Source organism: Balaenoptera borealis (assembly GCF_965194805.1).
Source record: "Balaenoptera borealis genome assembly, chromosome: 16".
Taxonomy (NCBI): Eukaryota; Metazoa; Chordata; class Mammalia; order Artiodactyla; family Balaenopteridae; genus Balaenoptera; species Balaenoptera borealis.
Window position 1 is genome coordinate 4,907,130 of NC_138872.1, and position 15,342 is coordinate 4,922,471.

General features: G+C 41.8%; 1 protein-coding gene across 1 annotated transcript in view; it reads right to left on the reverse strand.

The window, feature by feature from the left end:
* The window catches only part of VAPB (VAMP associated protein B and C), a 55,032-nt gene that overhangs the window by 20,008 nt on the left and 19,682 nt on the right, over positions 1-15,342 (reverse strand). Inside the window, exon 2 of the mRNA XM_082361644.1 lies at positions 8,218-8,370. Within this exon, the coding sequence (XP_082217770.1) occupies positions 8,218-8,370 (153 nt within the window). The remainder of the gene's footprint in view (positions 1-8,217; positions 8,371-15,342) is intronic.

A 15,342-nucleotide genomic window follows, 5' to 3' on the forward strand; every position in this document is an offset into this window, starting at 1 on the left:
GGGTGCTCGGCCCCTCCCCTCTGCAGCAACTCTCCTTCCACCTAGAGCAGTAGGTGGAAAGAAGGCGTTTGCCACCTACCATCGCTCCTTCCTTGTGGGCTCCCCAATCAGCGTGCAAGAGGGAGGAGGTCAAGTGGCACCGAGACTTTGTGAAATTTCATAAACCCTCGCTGGGCCTCAGCAGCTGCACCCTGCTGAACTAACACAGCCCCCAACTCATGTCCAAAAGTTTGTATTTCTCAGCTACGATCATCTCATGTCGAATTCAATTTGTTATACCCTATTAGCTGGAACTTTACGAGAACATGACAGAATAAATGTTGTTAAACGTTTGTTCTTTCAGCTGCATACATGCAAATTGTGACAGAAATTATGTACTTTTTTCCATGACAGGCTATAAAAGAGTGTCCCATTAACTTAATTTATTTCACTTGAATACCAGAGACACTGATGATAAAACCCTCTTAAATGAACCATCTATCCTACTTTTAAAATGTATTGCTGATACTACACTAAAAAGAGGCCTGTTACCAGGAGACGGCCTGGAGACCAGGTCACCACTCACCAGCATTAACGCTTTGTGATACAATGTCTGCTATACTGCAGACTGCGAAAGTGGGATCCTGTTAGGAAAGGGCCTTCATGGTCATAAAACACTGGATCAATAAGATAAGACTTTCTTCAGAAGAAATGCAGAATATATGCTGCTTACCACACACACACACACACACACACACACACACACACACACACACACACACACACACACACACACACCCTCGGAGAAATGACTTGATTAAATGCGGCATAAAAGCTTATGAGAACCCGAGCAAGTCACAGATCATTTTCATCTGCAGCATAATGGCAACAGAGCAAATGAATAAAAATCTAACAAGCACCTCGACACACACTTTATTATTTTTTTAATCTCAGAATTTTATCTTTAAAATGTCCCTCTCCTTGCTCACATGACCGCGATCTCAGCTCAGCCCCACCCCCCCAACATCTAAGTTTCTCCAGCTAGATGTCCCCGCCTCCTCCCGGTCTCTCTCAGACAAGCTGCCCCGCATAGCCCTGTAACGCTACAGATTTAATCTCCCCCTAAACACCCTACTCACCATCACTATATTCCTCCGACCAAAAACCCGCTACAAAAAAGCCTATTTCCCAAGTGAAAAACAATCAATTCAAGTCCACAGCCTGGTTCTCTCAGTTTACTGATACGATCCAACAATAGGCTTCCCTGCTGGTCCAACAGGTGTGCACATGGTGCTGGCCACACCCCCGCACGCAGGTATTCTCCTGTCGTTAGCCAAGTCTCCTCTTGTCATGTTGGGCCTAGGAGGCTGGCACATCCCTCTCGGTCCCCCTGCCCTACTCACATCTCAGTATGTCACACCTCCCCGGCTTCCTCTGACTCTGAACCTGCCACTAGTCTGACTCTGTCATGAGGGGGTCTCCAGCTTCAGCGTGCGTCAGACCCACCTGGAGTGCTTGTTAAAACACAGGTGGCAGGGTCCCACCTCCAGTTTCTGATTCAACAGGTGGGGCTGAGAACACGTATTTCTAACCTGTTCCCAGCTGCTGCGGCTGGGCCAGGCGCCCTACCTGGAGAACACGCGCTGCACGACGCCTCCCCACGCCGCAGCTCCTACTGGAATGCTATTTCACTCTCTCATTCTTCCTGGGGATCGTATTCTATCAGCGGACACTACTGATACAGAGATCTCCCCACATGTTCGCCTTTTCTACCCAATTAAGCTGAGACCAGGACTTCATGCTTTGCTACCTCACATTCTGGGAACTAACCTGCAGCTTTCCACTGGTTGAAGAGTATGCCCCTTCTTCCCTTCCAACATTCAAAGCCCTCCAGAATCACGCTCCCTCCAGAAATCTCCCTGGGCAGCACAGAGAGAGGAAACCCTCTTTAATCCTCAACCAGCTGTCTTCTCTTCCGCCCCACTTCCCAGAGCCACTCACTCTTCATCTCGTGGTTTAAGACAGTGGTTTCCAATCCTCTCATCACCACTGCGCTCTCTCACTCTCTGTCTTTGCTTTCATGCCTCTGTCAGAAGACTGTTCTCTACTAAACTGCATTTACAATGCCACTGCTCCACTTTTTTGAAACTAATCAGAGAGAAACCAGAACTCTGCCATCAGCTTATGATAACCAGTATTCCACAGTGAGGTGACAGAATTCTAGCCTAAAGCAAAGCGGACATTTTAGTTAGACTGGGTGCCCTTATCATGAGTAAATTTATTATTTCCTTTAGGATGCTCAAAATGTTGAAAACATGACTACTTTCCTGGACCTCTGCCTATTCAGGGACCCATGGATGGAACTAAGAGTCTAGAGGGTAAATAATTAATTGTATCTATTTATAAATTAGTTGACATTGAATTGTCTTTGTGTTCTCTACAGGATTTTCCAGTTCAGTATAGCCCATCTTAGATAACAAACTCCTCAGAGTCTCATTAATTTATTTGTGCAGAGTTTACAGTACAAATGTACCCCAGTATCACTGGAAAATGAGGTGTGCCATATACAAGCACTGGCCAAAGAACATGGCTGACTCACTCTTTTTTGTAAATATCTTTTAAAATGCACATCTTTTTTCAAAGCTCCAACACACTTTCCTATCTCCATTAACACTTTATACTGGAATACCACACAGCCTTTCCTGAGTACTCTCGTGATTATCAACATCCATTACACGCTACCTTAATATGACCCACAAGCGAGGTCTCTTGGGACTGATCCACTGCACAGGGAGAATGGTCTGCCCTGAGGCTTAGGCAATTCCAGATCCCTACTGTTCTCTCTCCCATCCTTGTTCTTTGAGGTGTTCCTGTCCAGGCCTTCACTGTGGCCACCGCTCGCAGCCCTTGCCCTTCACTCTGGCCTGTGATGGGCTGGACATCAGAACAGGGTTAACAGAGAGTCTAAGGTAAGAGTATAAACAGGAGAGTCAAGACTAGGGAGCCTAAGTGTATAAATGTGCAAGGTGCTGTAACCAGGGAAAGGAACGTGACTTCTGGCTGCTCCGAAGTCACGCTTGGTTTTTGCTCCTCAGCCACGCTGCAGGAGCTGAAGCTACCTTCAGCTGAGTGAGGGGTACTGAATGTTCTTGGATAAGTCCTCTTGCTCATGATCTTTGAAAAATGTAAAGAATAAGGAAATTGTGTTACACTCATAAAAAGTGAAACAAAGGGTTCTCCTTAAGAAACTTAAATATTACAGTAAACTTTAAAAAAAAATCTTTAAAAGCACGATTAAGCTTAATTACTGTTGGGAATTTCCCCCTTTTTTTTAAAACCAGAATCTCATCTGGTGAAAAAGATTAAAGACATCTTTTAAGTATGAATGTGAGTTGTTCTTATCTGAGAGTCATAAAGCTGGTTCATGAAAACCACTTATAAAAAGGTTCTGTTTATCAGAGACTTCCAAAGCAAACGATCAAACGAAGAAGAATGTGGCTGTTAAGATGCCCAAACCTCCAAATTTAGCTCCCACTATCAGCACTTGGCGGATGAATCCCTGACTTCCTTCTCTAAGGGCGGTGCACTTATACTCGGACGCTAATCACCTAAAAGCTGCAACCCAAGGCTGGCTGGTCCAGGGCAAGCAAGCAGCTCCTTTAATAAACTCAGTCAGCAAAATCTTAAAAGGATTAATTATCAATTGCAGTACTACCCAATTACATTAATTGACCAATGTTTCCATCCAAGAAGAGTTGCTGATATTCATTCTCTGTCCTCGGGATTTTACTGGAAGAACTTTATGCTTTAAATGTGATTGAAATAAGTGCTGAAAAGGGCTATATGTCAGGAATAAACACTGCTCCTTAATTCTTTGAATTTTCATTTAAAACACAGATTCAGACACTAGAAGATTTGTGTTTGTTTGTCGTTAATCCATTTTCAATTCCCAGGGTACACTTAGTAAAGTGTATCTGTACCTAAATACTGGTATCTTTAATGACTCTTTCCAATGCCCCCCCCAAACAGATATTTTGCATTTCTAATTTCCTTGGTACAAAGGCAACCAATATGCATAACTGAACTGCAAATGGAAGCGTGCTTGCTACTTTAGTGAAATTAGAATTCAGTGAAGGTTATAAAAATATTAAACTTAATATCATATTACAGGAAGCGTAAGTATTTTTGATAGGCCCATAATTTTACCACTTCACCTGCTGTATCCGCTGGCAAACATGGTTTGGAATATTAATGGAAAACTCCCTCATTATTAAACTGCAGTATTAAAAAAAAAAATCCACAACCACTAACAGCTTACCACAAAGACATTTTCAGAAATTATCTACCTTCAAAATATTTTCCCACCAGACAGTTCAGAAAACAGATTTAATTTTGTAAAGCTAGAACAAATGGAGAGACCCCCCACTGCTTCAAACAATTCATTAATTCAAAAAGTTCTATTTTCCTTGCATCTAAAATCTCTAGAGGAAAAAATCCAATCTCCTCTTCTCCAATCTCCATTTAAGTGTGCCTATTTTGCTGAGGTCCAGATTTGAATAATTCAAAACCGTCTCTAGCAGATGGTGTGTATCAAGGGGCAAGGGGCCAAAACCATGGCATTCTGGGCCAATTAATGCAAACACAAAGCAGCCAGCACCCTCCCACCTACTGCCTGCCTCATCCAATAGGCACAGATCCCAGAAGGGGCTGTCAGAAAGAGATGCAAGGAGCACCTACCTAAAGGACAAAGAAAAGGAGTCAATCAGAGGCCCGAGTGACCGGATCCCAAAACACCCCTTTGCGAAGTCCACATGTTTTCACCTACTGACACAAGAAGTTTAGGTTATACCTGTTTCCAACTGTAACTTTACCACCTGAGTTTATAAAAGAGTTGTTGTTGTTTTTTTTTAAGGACCCAATGAGTGATGTGCCATCTTCTGAAGAAAATACATGACAGGTCAGCGTCTGGACTTTTGATGCATAATGTAAGGTCCTGTGAATATCAGATTAAGCTGACAGCTGAGAAGAGTTTCACAGGGTGTGTCTGAAAGACATCTGACAGCCAGAAAGTCTCAATCCCTCATCAAAACCATGATTTGTGTGCCTTCAAACCTCAGTCTCTCTTGCCAGCTCCATGGGTAGATACCATCCTCCTCCTCCTCCTCCTCCTCCTCTTTCCCTTCCTCCTTGCCCCCCTCTCTCAAAGAACGATTTATAACCTTTCCTATCAGCTAGCACATCCCAAGGGTTTTCAGAAATGGGAAAAAAATAATGTACTAGTCATGTCCTTTTCAGGTATGCTGTGACATTCTGTGTGGTAGGCAGGGCAATGCTGGTAGTAGTTTCAGTTGATTTGATGACCTCCTTTTTATAGATTGTATTTGAAAATTTACTAGTGACTTTTCACTATAAAACAAATGCATATTATAGAAAGAAGAAAAACAAAAATTCCTTCTTAAATTAGAATTAGAAAAATTTCATAAGTTAGTAAAATGTATAGAATTGATTTATTTCTAAAAAGGCAATTCAAATATGTACGATCCACCTTCAAAAGAAACTAGCCAGTTTTTGTCAAAGCTAGTGGAAGAAAAATGCAATCCCACTCTTGTACCACACTTCCCGTTAAAATTCTTCAGCACTGGTAAATACTCTGTGAGGCGGATACCATTCTCTCCACCTTACCAATGAGAAAACTAGAACCTAGAGTGGTTAGAGTATTGGCAAAGATCAGCCGACAGGTGAAACAGCAGGGTTGGGCTTTCTGTTCAGGTTTCCGAACCCCAGATCTAATGATCTGAGTAGAGTGGGTGCAACCAAGCTCGGCCACTCTCGCAGGCGGGAGAAGGGAAGGCTGGCCTCTGAGCCCTCTGCACTGCGCGTCTGCTGGGCTCCTCCTTCCCCTGAGGACAGTCTCTCACCCGCAGGAACCCGGGAACTCCACGTCCTCACCTAGATGCCATCACGTGGCTGCATTTTAACAGGACCCTTGGAAAAGTGCAGTGCTTTTACCCCAAGACATGAGTGTCTAATGATACAGTGGCCCCTGAGCACGGAAAACGACAGCCAGTGGAGGCTGGCCTCCTCTGCCGACTGATGAGGCTGTCCCGAAAACGCAGTACAACCCGGCTCTACCCAGGTGCGCCCCAAGCACTGAGACCCGTACACAGCAAATAAAAACAAAGGAGCCCTTTCTCACGCGTAAACATAATCTTGTCTCGTTAGGAGGAAGGCCTGCAGACACATGGACATTTTGTTATTCAGTGGCTTCTTTCCCCAAGTACGTGACATTTTGAGAGCCAAGGTACTTTGTCCTACATTCATTTGTAAGTGGGGCCATCCCCTCACACTGCTGAGGCAGTTTAGTGTCACCAAAGAGCCACTGGATCAGGACAGACACCTGGCTTCAAATACTAGCTCGGCCACTAATCACCCATGTGCCTATAGGTGTTCACGCCCACTCTCTGAACCTTACCTTCTTATCTGCAAAAGGAAGGCCACAACCACAAAATCTTGGTCTTCCTTAAGGAGGCAAACATAAATCGAAACAAATGCCCAGGGTTAGTTATTACTTTAAAAAAACATTCCTCTGATGGGGGAGGGGTGAATCTTTCTGAAAGAGATACACATATACTCACACACGTTTATACTTCATATTGGAAAGCACACCTACACTGTACAACTGCCTGTTGAGACTATTCAGAAAACGATGTTGCTGCCCCATGTTTACCGTGAAAACTTCTAAGTCTCATCTACTGACAACCTTACTCAAATTTGACATGGGCAAGGAAATCAAGAGGTAAAAAAGAAGTCAATTTTAAAAAGGGAATAAAAGATATCAGCTGCCCTTGATTTCAGCGGAAAAACTGAAACCATACGGATCCAAGGAACACCGAAAGGCCAACATCCTGGGCCCCTTCCTCTCCCAGCATGCTGCAGTTCAGAGAGTCTGGGCATCAGAGCCAAACAGGATGGTCCACATCTTGGCTCTATCACTGGCCAGCTTTGTGAGCCTGTGGCCACCGGCCTCCTTCTTAGTACAATGGGGTAACAGTGCATTCTGCACAGGGCAGATAACAGAAATTACATGAGATAACATGTGTGCAGGCTCAGCACAGAGGAGACCCTCAGTAAATGCTGGCTGCCACCCTCCTGATTTCTCCCGGATAATAACCCGATGCGAGAGTCCAAATCAGGTCTTGCAGCCTCAGAGACAAACACACAAGGGGACAGCTGGTGTGGGCGCACCATAATGAGAGAGACCAATGGATGCAGGGAACAAGAGTTTGCAGAAATGATCAGATAATGAAACACCTTATATCTTTCCAAAGAGGTGAGTCATTTTCTTTTAGGTGTCAAATGAATAGCCAAATGTATCACAATCAAAATCTGTCATGAAAAAAGCCAGCCAGGTACCCATTTCAAATGAGTAGTAGCTTCTAATGATGCAGAACCTTCTGTGACAGTCTCCTGATACTTAAAGGATTAACACACACTCCCCCAGAGCTCCTCCACAAATACAAAAAGCACTGTTGGATCCAGAAGTTCTAATGAGCTAAAAGTTTATTCCATTTCTAAAATACATTTAAACTCAAACCCATCACTTACATCTCCTTAATTCTGAAATCCAATTCTCAATTTGGGCACTCTACCAGCATCTTTTCAAAATTTGAACTTTGGAAAATATATGCCCTCTCAGACAGAAGGGGAAAAAACCCATCAGACATGCACAAAACTTGCACCCTTGAATATATTCCAATTTCCTCAGCCTTCATCTCCCTTACCCTTTCACAATCAGTAAAGTGCAGTTACCAATCACTGGAAATGACATGAGCTTAATGTCAGAAATCATTTAGCTTAAATAAGAAAATAACTCCATTTAGCTTTCTCCCACAAAGTAAAATTAAGTTTGTTTAGCCCTTTTTTATTTACTGCCAAAGGGCAGATTTAATTTCAAGGGAGTGAAAACCAAACTTATTCTGAAGCAAAGTCTGAAGTTACCACTTTAATTTTGCTCTATTGAGGCACGAAGGCCGTAAGCATTAAACTAAAGAGACTTTAATTATGGAAGAACAACAGGTGAGTGGGACCCACAGAGCTTTTTAATCAGAGGGCGGGGGCTTGTGGGGGAGAAAACGACCATATTATTTTGCTATACTGCACATACAAGCTTTAAGAGATCCCACTACTTCTAGGGGGCCTTTTTAGCCCACCCTGTTGGCCTTCATTCTCAGAACTTACCAGATACGTTAATAGAGGCCCCTGCATCAATGATCCCACTGTTGGGCCTCACGCAGTACCTACGTGGTGCCGTGGTCTTCACTTTAAAACACACATTTCGGTCTGTCGGGTTGCCAAGCTTTAGGTTGGTGGTGACAACGTCGGTGAAGGGACCTGTGGAATGAGACAAGAGACTGATTGGGGATCTCAGGAGGATCGTTTAGAAGAAAGACTGATTTATGGTCTGGGGTCGGGAGGGATGTGGAATATGGTTAATCCCAAACCATCTCATTATGATGGACAGGAGAGACCGGCTGAGGCTGACGCACTGACAGTAAGAGCTAACATTCACCAGGTTCTCGCCACGCCACCAGGCACCTGGCCTAGTGCGTGTTCTAGCATACAGTATCTCCGTGACACCTCCCAACTTCATGATTACTGCCAGAGGAGAAAACTGAGGCTCAGGAGGACACACTACTTGTCTAAAGTTTTCATGCTAGTTAGCGGTAGTTCGGATCTGTAACCAGGCAGCCTGAATCCAAGGCCAGTTCTTAACCTATGCTGAACACTGATTTCCGCAATAACAAGATGGAATCTAACAGGGAGAATGTAAAGGACTAGACCTGGGTCCAAAACGATTATCAACGGCAGAGCGTGCCGATAGTGGTAGAGATGCAGGAAGCACGTCGAGGTGTTAACGGTCTACCCACACGAACCGCCCCCAGCAGCACAGCGTCGCTGTGGAAGAGCGAACGGCACCGGTGGTCACAGCCAAGTTCAGCGTCCTGCTGGGCAGCCCACACCGGAAACGCCACGTCCCGTGCTAACTGCCCAGGGCACCAGGAAGACGGAAACAAAGTGCCCTGAGGGTATTTTTTATGATTATTATTTATTCATTTTCTACTTTATTAGATTTTTTAATTAAAAAAGTAAAACATGCTTCTTAAAACAAGCCAAATAATAAAGGATGTATAAAGAGGAAGTTAATAAGCTTTCCCTTGTCCCCTGAGGTAACTAATATTCACAATATGGGAGATCTTTCCACATCACGTATGCTTACACAAGCAGTACACACATACATGAGTGAGGAGGGGGATTAACAAAAATGGGATCATACCATTTACATTACTCTGAAACGTCTCCAACACCTGACCACTAGGGTTTATCAAGAAGTAGGGGGGCGGGGGGGGGTGAACTACAAGGTCTCTTAGGTCCTCTTCAACCCCTTTTCAAATTCACATCTTTTCACTATGTAAATCAATGATGTCTTTGTGTTTCCTCCAGGCAAGCTCTTTACCCCATCTCTACATTCACAAGGAAGAAAGAGGTGGGGTAGGGAGGTGTGTGTGCGCCTGTGTTCACAAACTAAGGCACACACGAAGTTGGTTCATGTGCTCCCTAAGAAGATCCACAACCAAGACGTTTAAATCTGCGCCTTGAAAATTTTTCAATGAGACTCTAAGCTCCTGAGGACAAGAATGATACCTTACCAGTTTCTATGTCTCCAGCACTGTGCCTGGCATGCGGTAAAGGGGTGTGTGTGGAGAGAGGGGGTGGGGAGACAGACAGAGACAGAGACAGAGACAGAGAGAGAGACTGACTGAGAGTCACTCACCAAGGAGGAAAGTACCTCGTGGATTACCACTAGCAAAATTAAAATCTCAGGCTGCTTTCTCGCCTCTGGAGGTGCTCTGGGCATGAAAAATCAATCTGATATGGGCTTAACAAATATAAATTAAGAAATCAATAACGGCAAAAAGAAAGAAAGGAAAAGGGACTCAATTCCAATAAAATAAACTACAGCCAGTTCTGCTAGAAAGCTTATTTTGAAAACGTGAATCTGTTTCAATGTGATTGATGTGCATATTATGGGGACAATCTGAGCATAAAATGAATTTCACATTTGCTTATGTGTGATTTTGTCTGCAAGAAACGCTAAGTGATCACAGAAAACTGCACCCAGCTGCACCGAGTGGCACAGAAATACACAAAATACACAACTACACACACCTCAATCACCCACCAGCACCTCCGTTCACCGTGTGGGACAGGGGCCACACCCATCCTCACCTGGTGTCACCTTCCCTGTGATTTCAGGTAACCCTCCTTCCTCCATTTCAGTACCTCACAAACTGCAACTCTTCCAACGCCCACTTCCACAGGCAAACTTCAGGTCTTTTTCAAGGTAAAGTGCCATATTTATTATAGTGTGTATATATTTCCGAGCCATTTAATGTGTGCAAAACTGTGCTTCTGCTTGTATTAGGTTCCTATCTTTGTGTGTGCATGACCAACAAAGTTTTTGAGTGTTATGCACCTAATCTCATTTCCTCCTCTTAAGTCCTATGGTTTTTACTGTGCTATTTTGTATAGGATGGCGATTTTTAGGAACGCATATGCTGCATTACAGCAGGACTGATTATACTACTAGATTATCTATTGTTTTGTAGTTTCTTATACTAAAAGCTATTCCCATTCTTTGAGCAATGACACCTTCAAGAATGAAATGCCTAGGGAATTCCCCGGTGGTCCAGCGGTTAGGACCCCACGCTTTCACTGCCAAGGGCAAGGGTTCAATCCCAGGTTGGGGAACTAAGAACCCACAAGCCACGTGGCAGAGCCTCCCCCCCGCCCAAAAAAAAAGAATGAAATGCCTAGACAGAATTTCTCCATTTGCTTACCTTTCCAATAAGCCCTGCCTTTGGCCCCGTGGCAGTCAAGCTGGACGCCACAAGAGGGAGGCACACTGTAGGTCCAACCGTGGCCAGGCGTGGGGAAAGGCAGGGCCTCTGCTATCTCATCCCGCCTACTGACTCCATCACACAGAACCCTCTCTTGAAATGCTAAGTCATCTCCTTACTGAGAACTAGAAGCTTACGCAGGAGGGTGGGTACGCTGTGGCCCAAGAGGATTTTCAGCCACAGTGATGGACAGCCAGATGCTGACCACGCTCCATCCTTGTATCAAATTTTTGGCCTCCAGGGAGAAAAAAGACACTTGGTGCTGAGGCAGTCTTTTCGGGATTATGGAGGCAGCAGCTCTCCATGACTCTACCCTTTTCCACTCTCCAACACATGCAGTCTGGCTCAGAATGAAGATGGAGAAAGTCTGATCTCCCATTGTCTCTTTGCTTGAAGTGGGTATCACTTCAGCAATGGTAAAAGAAAAAAAGAACAACTAAACACAACTCCAGTTTTCTGGAGTCAAAGAAAGCAATTAAACAAACACACAAACACAAGCTCAGACAGACCTACACGGGCACAATCACGATGTACATATATTCCTTGGCCCTCACGTAAAAGGTGCCAATCACAAGGACTTACATGCCAATCATATAGGCAGAGCTCCAGCTCAAATGACCCCACAATGCTGGGGGGAAAGGAGAAGAAAACAGACAAAAACTGTGAGACACCTGAAAAGGGGTGTGCTTTCAAGTATAAGGCCTACGGGGGAACACAGCACTCTCACTGACAATCTGAAGGTGCTTCATAAACTAACAGGCCTTAAAGCTTTCCAGATATAAGCTTAAAGTTATTTGTTTCAACAAAATTCTGCCTCAAGAACATGGAAACATCATCAGATCAGAATGCCAAGAATTCATAAGGCCCCACAAACACATCCAAAAAAATAGAGGATTTTCTAAGGTGGTTTGAAGTATACTAAGCAGAAAATAGGGATGTTGGCAAGATTTCACTGTGATGAAATTAAGAGTACTTACTTGTTTCCAGCCCAGTTTCTCCTGTCTCTTCCTCCTCACCCTGCCTCATCAGAGGGGGGAGTTTAAGTGTGTTTATCCTTTACAATGACCTTTTCTTCTAGGTATTCCACAAAAATAAAGCAAATTTAACTGTAAACACTAATCTGCTTTTGGAAATTCCACCAGTTAACCCATTACATAGCAATCTAAATAATATTTCAGCCTATAAGATTCTCCTAAAAAGTAGTCTAATTTATTGAAAGACAAACGATATTTGTGTAATAAGCAGAATAAAATAAATATCCCAGATCTCTCCCTCAACACTCAATCCTGAGCCATTAAGTGTTAGAGATTTCTTGGGCTTAAGTAGGTTTTATTTTTAAAAATCTGGAGGAAACTATACTAAAAATATATGCAAGTGAACAACATCATTGATAAAATAGCAAAGTCTCATGTGTAAAAATCACGACATTTTGTAAAAACAGGCCAACCCTTCTCTCCTCACCCTGGGCAATTTACTCTAAGAATTTTATTGAAAACAAATTCTATTCGATTTGAGTAATTATAGAAAATAAACCATGTTAGTGTTCTCCTTTCCCCTGTATTAATGAATTACAATACACAAAAATCTCAATAAAAATGATGAAATAAGGGCTTATGAGAATCATTCATATTTTTACTAGTCATTTTCATTTCATAAAACTGCCATTTCCATTAAAGCATTATGTAAAAAAATGGGATTTTACTATACCAACATGCATATTTATCACCAATGAACTTAAACATTGCTTATACAGTACAGACTCAATTTACAAATGAAATCTTCAAAAATTAGACTTTTTTCTTTTAAAAGATAAAAAAATGATTTGGGATCTCTAGTACTGCAGCACCTCCTTTTAAGCATTTTTCTTCTAATCTTCTAGTCCTTATTTCAGATAGTTATACAGATATTTAAGAATTAACATCTAACGTGAAAAAGGAGATCCAAAAAATTGAAGCAACATGAATTTGGGAGAAATTAGGAATATTCCTTAAAGATTTAATTTTTCTTCTTTTTAACAATTTGAATAATGTTCTTCATGCCCTATATTATGCATATTCATCTGTGAAAATTCTTGTGAGTTTGATAGATGCTCATGAATAGCATTAACTAACGTGAATATGAATTCCGTGACATGCTCTAATACATACTAAGATAAAACTAAGCACAGTATAAACTATTTCCTCCACCCAGGTTTGGCTTATTGTCATTTTAAAGTGTGTATTTTAAGACAGTAAGAAGATCTAGAATTGGCCTTAGAAAGTAAATAATACAATGTCAGCAGAAATATGCATAGCATTAAAAGTAAAAGCAGGAACAGTTAATTTTTCAGTCTTACTTACAAAAATGGAGTCTCAGAATTATAAAGCGCTGGTTTTAAAGGTCAAAGAAAGAAGGTCATAATCCAGCAAACGAGATTCTCAACAGTAAGACCTCAGGTTGCAGGTATGGACAATTTCATCAAAAATGGCTAGATAAACTTATCAGTCAAGAAACACAAGAGCATTCTGTGGAAAAAGTATTCCATTAAATTTTTAAACATTTTAGCAATCTATGCACGGTTCAAGAGTACTTCCTTCTTGTAATCGTTCATTCCAAGATCCATGGAAGAAGACTATAACAAAACTCTTCCTTTCAGAAAATGCAAATAACCATTTTCACAAAAGAATAACTTAAGCATTCAGGTCCCAATGACTGTAAAAGATGACAGTGAAACTCCAAGTGAACTCAAAACTCAATCTTGACCTTACTTCTCTGTGTAACCTTAAGCATATCGTATCACCCCATATGTAAAGCGCAGGGCAGAATTTAAGGGGTATTATATTTACTTTGCAATTCAACTAGAAAACAAAGATAGATACACACACACACACACACACACACACACGAAACTATAAAACTCCTAGATGATAACATAAGAAAATCCAGATAACCTTGGGTTTGGCAATGACTTTTCAGATACAATATGGAAGGCACAAACCATGAAAGAAATAATCGATAAGCTAGACTTCATTAAAATTAAAGATGTTTGTTCTGCAATGGATACTGTTAAGGAGAATGAGAAGCCAAGTAAGTCACAGACTGGGAGAAAATATGTGTAAAATATTAAAAGTATTTAATAAAGGACTGTCACCCAAAATACATAAAGAACTCTTAAAACTCAACAATAAGAAAATGAACAACCGAACTTAAAAAAAAATGGGCGAAAGATCTGAACAGACACCTCAGTAAAGAAGATATACAGATGGAAAAAATATACAAGTGAAAAGATGTTCAACATATGTCATTAGGAAATTGCAAATTAAAACAACAAATGAGATACCAATACACACGTATTAGAATGGCCAAAATTTAAAACACTGACAGTATAAAAGGCTGGCAAGGATGTGGAGCAACAGTTCTCATTCCTCGCTGCTGCGAATTCAAAATGGTATGGAACTTTGGCGGACAGTGTGGCTGTTTCTTAACAAACCCAACATACTCTCTTGCCACACAATCCAGCAATCACACTCCCTGGTATTTACCCAAAGGAGCTGGAAACTCACGTCCACACAAAAATGTGCACACAGATGTTTATAGCAACTTTATTCATACTGCCAAAACTTGAAAGCAACCAAGATGTCCTTTAGCAGGTAAATAAACTGTGGTAAATATAGACAATGGAGTATCATTCCACACTAAGATGAGCTATCACACCATGAAAATTCAGACACAGACGAATCTTAAACGCATATTACTAAGTTAAAGAAGCCAATCTAAAAAGTCTATAACCTGTATAATTCCAACTATATAACATTAAGAAAAAGGCAAAACTATGAAGAGAGTGGTTGCCAGGGGTTACGAGGGAAGGGAGGGATAAAGAGACTGAGTACAGAGGATTATTAGGGCAGTGAAACTATTCTGTATGATACTATAATGGTGGATACATGTTATTATACATTTATCAAAACCCACAGGATGTACTATACCAAGACTGAACCCTGATGCAGACTACGGACTTTGGGTGACAATGACGTGTCAATGCAGCTTTATCAACTGTAACACACGTACTACTCTAGTGCTGGACGTTGACAGTGGAGGAAACTGTGCATTTGTGCGGCCGGGGCAACTCTCTGTACTTTCTGCTCAATTTTGCTGTGAACCTAAAACCGCTCTAAAAAAAATAAAGCTTTTTCTTTTCCCCCAAAAAAAGAAGGAAAAAAAAAAGTATTTGGTCTTTATATTAATTCACTTTTGGTGGCACCCCCGAAGTTTCAGATAGTAAATATTACTGATTTTAATATATTGTGTATGTATAATTGAATAAATAAATAAATGAATAAAGATGCTTTGTTTTGCTTTTCTTCCATTTTCTGGAGTTCATGAAATTCTGGTGTTGCAAGTACATATCCTTCCTTTGTAATATGTG